The sequence below is a fragment of the Chaetura pelagica genome, unplaced genomic scaffold (assembly GCF_000747805.2).
Source record: "Chaetura pelagica isolate M959 unplaced genomic scaffold, ChaPel_1.0 scaffold76, whole genome shotgun sequence".
In the NCBI taxonomy this organism is placed as follows: domain Eukaryota; kingdom Metazoa; phylum Chordata; class Aves; order Apodiformes; family Apodidae; genus Chaetura; species Chaetura pelagica.
In genome coordinates this window covers 7,217,343-7,227,087 of record NW_009970723.1, presented here as the reverse complement: position 1 = coordinate 7,227,087, position 9,745 = coordinate 7,217,343, and the positions used below count along the sequence as shown (strand labels likewise).

At 37.1% G+C, this 9,745-nt stretch overlaps 2 protein-coding genes across 2 annotated transcripts in view; one reads left to right on the top strand and one right to left on the bottom strand.

Moving 5' to 3' along the window:
* The first annotated feature begins 845 nt into the window (after positions 1-845).
* Positions 846-4,473, top strand: RBM12B (RNA binding motif protein 12B). Its single transcript, XM_010006428.1, has 2 exons — positions 846-1,046; positions 1,759-4,473. Exon 2 carries the CDS (start codon positions 1,787-1,789, stop codon positions 3,884-3,886), a length of 2,100 nt encoding a protein of 699 aa, XP_010004730.1. The 5' UTR covers positions 846-1,046; positions 1,759-1,786; the 3' UTR covers positions 3,887-4,473.
* A 4,500-nt stretch (positions 4,474-8,973) lies between these two features.
* Positions 8,974-9,745, bottom strand: part of FAM92A1 (family with sequence similarity 92, member A1) — a 17,945-nt gene continuing 17,173 nt past the window's right edge. Inside the window, exon 8 of the mRNA XM_010006502.1 lies at positions 8,974-9,075. Coding sequence (XP_010004804.1) covers positions 8,974-9,075 — 102 coding nt within the window. The remainder of the gene's footprint in view (positions 9,076-9,745) is intronic.

Sequence of the window (9,745 nt, the reverse complement as noted above, 5' to 3'; positions counted from 1 at the left end):
CTGCTGGCAGGAATCAACCCACCACGGAAATACAGAGAACAGATGGTCTTTATTTGAGTTACTAAATAGATAGGGGTTTTTTCAGTTTGTTGTGTCTACAAAGTGCTGATGTGGAAGTGAAGTAGAATCTGTTAGTTACAGAATTTGGTCTGTCCTCTTGTTTTGCTAAGCTCAGGTGGAATGTTAGTTTCTGTTACCAGTAGACAGATTGGCATCAGGATCTAGTGCTTTAAGCTTGTTACTGAGCAAAGGGTTTGTACAAGGGATATTCTCAAACACTTGCCATTGGAGCTTTGGGATCTTGTTTTTTTAAAGGAGTCATTTGCTACAGAAGCTGGTGTTCTGAGAGTACTATGTTGTGGTACTGTGTGATGTTCGTGTTGAAAATCAAGGTATTTTTAAGTCAGTGTATTAAAGTGATTCATGTTCTTAGGTTTGAAGGGCAGTAAAGATACAGGGAAAACACTGGAGTTTGTTTTGTAAATTGAAGAACTCCCTGAAGTTTCTCCTTGTTGGATATTTTTGCTCTTGAATTGTCTTCACTGTGTATGTTAAGTGCAGTGCTTGACTACTGAGAGCATAGTGTTGTGAACTTTGAAAGCAGGTGGAATTCAGAAGAATGGACACATCCTGTAATCTTGAGATGGACTTCAAGGACTCAAAAAAGACTGAATCAAGAGTCTTTTCATTTGATACAGTGTCAGTCTGTTTCATTTCAACAGTTCAGTGTGGCACAATTGATGACCAAGTTATCTCATCGTGTTTACATCATTCCCCGAAATCAACTTAAATTTTGAATTTCTTTTGCATCTAAAATGGAAACATAACGATGCAGTGCATGGCATCCTGGAACACGGAAGAAGTATCCCCGATTGTGGGTTCATTACATGCTTGGCTTTAATATTAGCCACTTCTATGGATGAGCTGCAGCAGTGTAGCACAGTATGTAAAGCAAAGTACAGGTATCAGCCATTAATTATGTTTCATTTTCTTTCCACAGTTAAGTTGATTTTACAGAATTTATCAGGTCTTCAAAGCAGAAACAGGTAAGCTGCCAAAAGCTTAACACTTCTGAGTATTGTGACAAGATCGTACATGGCCTTTCTGTCTCAGACAGCTGGGAACTAGGATTTGCTCTCCTGAGTGCATGTGGCTGCTGCAGTTGTTACTTTGACTACGTGAAAGAGACAACATTTTTGAACGCTGAGAAAACTTACGTTATTGAACAGAACTGATCATTGGGTAGAGCAACTTGTCAAAGCAGTAAAGGCATCACTGTTGGTGAATTACTTCATTTTCCAGTGACGTAGTTATCTTTTTTCCTTTGTCATCTAGTATTTTCTGTGTTGTGATTACAAGTGTCCTGTTAAAAAGTAAATAGGATTTTTTTTTTTTTCTGGTGTTCCTTAGGACTGGGTAGAGATCTCTGGCATACAGTAACTGCTGTGAAATACTTTAGTTGTTTTTTAGGTATTATGGATGGTGAGGAGTGACTTAGGTGGATTTTGTTGCCTTTAGGATAGGGAATATTGATAGTCTTGTGCACATGTGCTGGTGGAGTAGCTAACTGTTCTGACTAATCAACTTTCAGTGAATCTTGTTTTAATCTTGTTCTTGTGAACTAGTGGGTTTTTTGATACCTTCTCTCTTGATTTAGACGAGGCCATTCATTAAAAAGGCTCTAGCTTCTTAAGTGTTAAGATACTGTAATAGCTGAGTACTAAAGACGTGCTATCATGTGTACCTTTTTGTCTGCAGGTGATTTTTGCTGTGGGTTGAGCTCAGCATGGCTGTAGTCATCCGTTTACAGGGGCTTCCTGTTGTTGCGGGTCCTGCAGATATTCGTCGTTTCTTCTTGGGATTGAATATTCCTGATGGAGGTGTGCATATTATTGGAGGAGAGATTGGGGAGGCTTTTATTATATTTGCAACAGATGAAGATGCACGGCGTGCCATGAGCTGTTCGGGAGGGTTTATCAAGGACTCGCGCATCGAGCTCTTCCTCAGCAGCAAGGCAGAAATGCAGAATACCATAGAAATGAGCCGGAAACGGTTTGACCGTGGGGGACGAGAAACTCTGTCTGGCTCTAGAAGAACGGGTACTAACGGTTCTGGAGCCCCAGGTGTTGGGGACATTCCACATTTAGTAACGCCTTTTCCAAAAGGAATAAGTAAACCTGGTTACGGTCCACCAAATCACCCGGAGGCTGGTTTCCATACTAATGGCACAAGACATGGTGATATAGGTATGCCTAAACCGAGCTATCAGTCAAGAAAGGATTCTCTTCCATTTAATCCAGATGACCTTTACTTATTTCTACGTGGTATTCCTTACTCTGCAACAGAAGATGAAGTGCGTGCTTTCCTTTCGGGGATACATGTGGATGGAGTGATTCTGATAAAGCATCGCAATGGTTTAAACAATGGTAACTGCTTGGTAAAATTTGCTACTCCTGGTGATGCCTTAGAAGGACTTAAACGTCATAGGCAATACATGGGTCAGAGATTTATAGAAATAAGCCCATCTACAGAAGAACGGTGGATTGAATATGGTGGGAGAGTAGACATGCCAAATGAAATGGATGACTTTTTGTGTGAAGACCACTCTCCAAGAAGTTCAGACTACATGCATTTCAGGAAGCATTCTCATTCAAGATCACCAAGGAGACAAAGAACACGTTCTCGTTCACCTCCCAGCCAGGAATATTACATACACTTAAGAAATTTATCTACAAATCTGGAGAAGAGAGATTTGAAAGAATTTTTTTTTGGTCTGGATATATGCAGCAAACAAATAAAGCTTCTAACAGATAAGCATCAGAGGAGGACTAGAGAGGCCTTTGTGATGTTAAGGAGTGAGAGAGATTATCAGGCTGCTTTGGAATGTCATAGAAAGGTTCTACTCAATCGTTCGGTTTACGTGTTTCCAATTTCAAAAAAGTCGATGTTGAAAATAATTGATTCTTGTGAGAGGAGGAGATCACAGGACAGAGAACATCTTGGACAGGCCCTATCAGAAAAAAGTTATCGGGAAAGCCATTCTGGCCCCAAGACGTGTGTTTATGTAAGGAATTTTCCATTTGATGTGTCAAAAATTGAAGTGCAAAAGTTCTTTGCAAGATTTGATGTTGACGAAGATGATATTTACTTGCTCTATGATGACAAAGGAGTTGGGCTGGGAGAAGCATTAGTGAAGTTTAAATCTGAAGAACAAGCCATGAAAGCAGAAAACTTAAATCGTCGAAGATTCTTGGGAACGGAGGTATTAATAAGACTTATATCTGAAGAGCAGATGCAGAAGTTTGGTGTAACAGTACCATTGTCCCCACCAAGTGAAATGCAGGGTCATTCACATCAGTATGACAGAGGTGAGCTTTCCTGTCCAGTCGGTTCACCATCTGGGCCACCACAAGGGCCACCCATGCATTCATTTGGTCCCCCTGGGAACTTCAGGCATCCTTCTGAATTTAGGCACCCACCTGAGGAATTCATGTGCCCTCCAAAGGATTTCAGAGGTCCGCCACCACTCCTGGATTTTGGTGGTGACAGTGAACATTTTGGCAGAATGGAGTTTGGGAATAATAAAATGGGAAATTTTCCTGAAGGAAGATTTATGCCAGATCCAAATTTCAGTGGTGGTTCTGAACGTGTTGTTCCTATTAGATTGAAAAATTTACCTTTTAAAGCTACTCCTAATGAGATTCTGGATTTTTTCTATGGCTACAGAGTCATACCAGAGTCAGTTTCTGTTCAGTATAATGAACAAGGATTACCTTCAGGTGATGCCATCGTTGCTATGACAAACTATGAGGAAGCTATGGCTGCTATTAATGAACTGAATGACAGGCCAATTGGTTCACGGAAAGTTAAGTTGAGCTTACTGTAAAGGAGGATAAGATGCTCTAGAGAAAAACATTCTAGATTTGACAGTATTGACAATTATTTTAACTCTTAACTGGAAGATGCAGAAGAAACTGTTTCCATCAACGGTTGTAAATAATACCTAGTTCAGTTGTTTAGACCTCAGTTGAAATATTTTGTATGGTTAAGATGTGAGAACTGTATTGTGCCTACTTCTTGTGGCAGAGAAGAGCCCAGAAATCCTGGAGGACATTGAATGTCTAACATCAAAGTATAAAGACGTGGAGTTGTAATGCTTTGGGGTTTTTTTTAGTTTGCTCTAATTCCACGTCCCACAACTTTGCATCAAAAATGTAAGTGCTGGTTGACTGACCACACAAACGGTTCAAATAGAAAAGCTTCAGTGCTACCTGCATTAGTAAATAACATTTCTTACTGAGGTTAGCTTAATAAAATTTTAAAAATACTGATTTTTTTATTTGTGTGTAAACTGTTCAGGTTTTCCTCGGTTTCATGTGGTTGCAGGCATTGCTATTAAAAGAAAAAAGAGCCTTCTGTTCACAGTAGCTGGCTTTGCAACTTTTTAAAAATAAAAATGAAATTGCCATTAAATGTGTGTCTTACATTTAGATGTTACATAGATAATGATCTCAACTATTATGCTCAACATATATGGTTCTTGGTGAGAAAGGTCATTGAATCATAGAATACTTTGGGCAGGAAGGAACCTTAGACATTATCTAGTTCCAACCCATTCTGCCATGGGCAGGGACACCTCCCACTAGCCCAGATTGCTCCAAGCCCCATCCAGCCTGGCCTTGAACACTGCCAGGGAGGGGGCATCCACAACTTCTCTGGGCAACCTGTTCCACTAGCTCATCACTGGCACAGTAAATAATTTTTTCCTAATATCTAATGCTGGCTGCTTCCTCCAGAAATGGTGAACTGTTACTGTTTGTCATCACAGAGAGTTTCCAAGGACCACAAAATCTGTATTAATCAGTTGGACAGGCTTTTTTTCATCACAGTAGTACCCTGAGGCACAAAATGAACCTTGGAATTAGATCAAGAATTCTGACTTCAGCCTGCACTTTCAGAGTGGTCTTTCTTTTATCTCCACATGTGTGTAATATTAACTTGCTAATGATGCCTGGGTGCATTCCAGGTCAATCTCTAATTAGTTCTAACTAACATATGTCACTGACAACCAACTGTTATTTTCTTACTTAAGAAATTAAGTGCTTTTGTCAGTATTCAGAAGGTTTGATTGGTTTGGTACCAGCATATTTATATTTTAGAAAGAAATGAAAGCTAGCCTGTTTGAGGAAAAACTGCATCTTCAGTATTCAGGCTTGGTAAGAAACTTTGGTTGTGTGGATAAGAATTGGTACCTTTGTTGACTTTGCAGTTGTCCAGGATAGTACTTTGAGTACTCAGGAATATTACAAAGTTTTAGTCCCCCTAAAGACAACTAAATTGCAAAACTTCTTTACTCTGGTGATATAAAAAAAATCCTAGGTTCATAGAGTTTTTGAGGTTCAAAGGGACCTAGACGTCTGTAGTCCAATCTACTTATTGAAGCAGCAGCAACTAGAGCAGGTTATACAAGGCCTTGTCTGTTGGATTTTGAATAGCTAAGGATAGAGATTCCACAGCATTTCTGAGCAGCCTGTTTTGGTGAGTTATTACCCTCACTGGTGGTCAAACCTTAATTACTTTGTTTATGTAAACTCATAAAAATTACTTAAATTCAATGTAGAAGTAGAAGCAAAATCAAGAAATCTTTTTGTTCTGTAATTTAAAAAATGCTAGTATAGCTTTATTTCTTCTGCATATTATTTGTCCTCTGTTTAAACTGCTAGGAAAAAATAATTTTGAATGAGAATGATAATGCCAGGGCTGTATATGTAGATACCTCTGAGCAAAGAAACTTAAAAGTGGCCAAATCTTCAAATTCTGAACACTTACATACTGGGTTTTTTTTGCTGTCTGGTAGAAATTAGCTTCAGAAGCATACTGTTCTGAACCTTTCTCAGAATTTAAGTGCAGTTAAACCCCCAAAATTTGGTGCTTTTATTTCACAGCTACTAAAGAGATCAGGGAGGCAGAACAGTTTGCTGGGAAAATAAAGATGTGTTACGAGAATCCTCAAACTTTTCTAATCATGCTGTTGAAAAATTTGTGATTATTTTTGTAAGCTAACATTTTTACTAATTTTTGCATCTCTACTATCAGCTGTTTTGTAAACATGAATGCAACTAACTTCTCAATCAGCTTTGGCAATTTATTTGTTTTAAAGTTCTTCTGTCACACAGCAGGGGGTTTCAATAACTGACAATACACTGGTAATTTTTTTCCCATGCTTCTAGAGTAATATTGGTACACACATTAATACTTGTAATGAAAAAGATTTGGGGGCTGGAAACATAGGGGAGTTTTGTAGGTTTTCTTGACAGTTAAATGTGAGACAATCTTTTAGAAAATGCATTATCTGTTCTTAAGAAAGTTTGGGTAATTATGCCATTTATTTTTTTGGATGGTAAATTCCACCTCCCCCCGTGAATACATAAAAAGAGTCATAAAGCTTATAATGGCAGAGGTCATAATTAAAACATTTACAAATATTTCATGTTTGCCCTATAGCTGATTTGCCTTTAATTTAAAACCAGACTAGAGTTGATGATTTCTCTACGTTAATCTGAAATATGCAATTGATAAGCCAAAATAGCGGTTTTTTTAAAAGGTCTATAAAGATGAAAGCTGTACTTCAAAGTATGCACAGGTGATCTGAAGGAGAGGGAAAGTGGGAATGGTTGCCAGTACCTCAGTTAAATGATGTTAAAAGGACAGTTGGTTCTTAGTTTGTAGCTGTACCTCGCTAATTGTTTTGGCTGGTCTTTTTGGGTTTTCACCCCCCGGCTGGAAATGTGCACATGTATATATATATATAGGCATTGTATTCTGATTCTGCCAGAATAGGTGGTACAGGTGTGTGCTGTGGTGGTGACAACATTTCTTGATAATAAAGGTTTTAGAAGTGCATATTTCATGGTTTGGAGGCACAGTACTTTTGGTATAAAGGAGACATCAGGGATAGTCTAAAATGATATGGCTTGAATTGCTTTGCTTCCTTTTTAAGTACCATCTATATAGTAAAAGAATAACAAAGGAAATACTGCAGTATGTGCTGTTGATACAGAATCTAACTACTTTCCGTAGTTATGCTTACCCTGAGGTTGCTTTTGCTACCATTGTCCAAAAAATATGATTTAAAGGAGAAAAGCCTCTTGTCATCAAAATTTAGTACTAATGATTATGTTGCTAAATTTAGTAATAGTGATTAGAAGGAGCCTGAAGCATTCAGGAAAGCTGCAACATTTGATGGGTACAAGACAGAAGTATCTTTAGGTAATATTTAATTCTTTAATTGGATTCTGAATTATTCTTTTGGCTTTAAAATACATTTATCAGTGACTTTTTATAGTTTTAAAGTCACACAATTTCTATCCAACATGCAAACTTAAGACATCATATATGGAGGACAAAGTTGCCCAACACTGTATTTCTCCTTTCTGTGTGTTTTTCTTTAACTCCTGAAATTGACATTTTGTGAGGTAGGGGAGAGGGAAATTGAAGCTGCTGAGGATAAAAAAATTCTAGCTACTAATGTTTTAGTGGGGATTAAACTACACATTGCTTCCTTTTTTATTCAGAATTCCTTTTTCAAGGCATAGTACACAAGTAATTGCTTTTTGCATATATCTGTTGTACAAAAAACTTGAAGTTAACCGTTTTGGATTACATGATTCCACTGAATATAAAATGAAAAAGTGATCATAATTTTGATGTTGTGATACAAATACTTATTGATGTGCCCTAATAGCTAAAATAGATAGGAATTAGTTACCTAGTTTTGGTCACTGGAGTTCTACTCTTTGTCATGAGTAGTTCAATGTCAATACTACACAATTCTGGTGTAAAACTCTTCTGGGTTTAAAACAGAGCCCTATATTGTGACATGTTAACTTACATTTTTATCACATTCATTTTTGGGAAAAGCTGCACTGCACTGCACACTTTGCTTCAGCAGACAAAGGCAGCATCAGTATTAAAAATGCACTTCCTGGTTTATTTTCCATAACTAGAAGAATATTTGGTTATAACTTCAGTGTGTTTTTCCAGTTACAAGTTTAAATTCTAAATATATATATATGTGTTCTTTCTGTATGTAGCAGATCTTAAAGCTGGAAATGAGTATGGCAGCAGCTTTCTGGCAGACAATTTGACACTATTCAAAAATGAATATGCATAACCACCATCTGCACTCAAAATGTGTAATTTCTTGTATGTTTGATGGAACAGTAACTGCATCAACCAGTTGAAAACAAAACTTGAGCTACATATTATAGCATGTCAACTAATAAAGTATCAACTAGCTTTATTATGAAGGCACTTTTATTTAAAAGCAAAGCAGCATTGAAAGTAGATAACAGGCTGGGTCTTAATTGCTAATGTTCATTCTCTATGTGTAAAGGAATAAAAAATAATCTTAGTCAAGCCTGAGGAAAAGAAGAATGAGAAAACTGCCTCACTGCCTCCGGCCATCCAAGGTGGGTAATGAAATTAACATGGTTGTTGCTGTAATTGGGCTCTTAAATACTACAGTTACTTCAGGATGTATAAAACCAATAATAACAGGTATAGGTAGAAGACTTAATAGATGCAATGCATATATAGCTACAGAATAAGATAATATATTGGCAAAGTAACGAGCAAACTCTTATGTTCATTACTGCATGTCAGCTTAGTGCAGTTTGTGGACACTTCATCCAGTAAATCTAAGCAAATGTGACTGCAATGTAACATCTATGCAAATACAATACATTTTATTTAAATATTTCATTTTCTGACTGCTGAAATAGACCATTTTCAACAGATTTTGCTCCATTCTTTGAAATTGGTAATTTGTTTCTGGCACTCTACTATTAGTGCAAATTTTTGCTTCTATTGGAATTTTAAAAATACAACCTAAGTGAACTTTTTATTAATACACAAATGCCTTTACATAAAAGGAAATATTTTTTTTTCCCAATTAAACTCAGAATAGTTTTGTTATCTCACTTCCTGTATAGCTTCTAATTCCTCTTCCTCTTCCTCTTCCTCATCTTCCTCCTCCTCCTCATCATCTTCTTTTCTTAGCATACTGCTGGAAATCTGCCAAGACAAAAATCCAATAAAAGTAAATCAAGTGTTTCTCCTCCTCAAAGAAAAAGAATTTTTGTTGGCATTTCCAGTCTAAGTTCTTGGAGGTTTTTAGTGTGGTGAAGGAGAAGTTTTTTATCCTGTAACTCTTAAACTTCAAGTAACATCCACAATGCCAACAGAAAGACAAATGGCACTGAATACAGCAATTTTTAAATTCTAAAAAAATCCTAGTTTTTTTAGCAGAACTATTACAGGGTAGGGAAAATTGCATTGACCAAATCAATGTTAAGAATGTTTTTCTGGGTTGGCTGTTGTGATATCAGGCTGAAGATGAGTATTCAGGCATAATCTTAAAGACATCAGACATCTTCAGTTAAATGAAAAACTCCACACTGTGCTGCTCTGTTTTTGAGAATGGACAAATTTTACTAGAAAAGTCTTGATCCATACATGAAGTCCTTTCCCTGCCCATCAGCGCTTGCACTTCAGATAATACTGAAGTCCTTTTTTTGGTTCATAAAATGTTAAAAACCAGTGCCAGCTGCCAAGTTTTCCTCCCATTTGACAGATTCTAACATCTAGACATTTTTTCTAATTGGAGCTCAATCTAATTCCTGTTAAGATGCAGAAGATGCAGCATTTACAATTTCAAGTAGATGTATTTTTTTTTTCTTTCCCT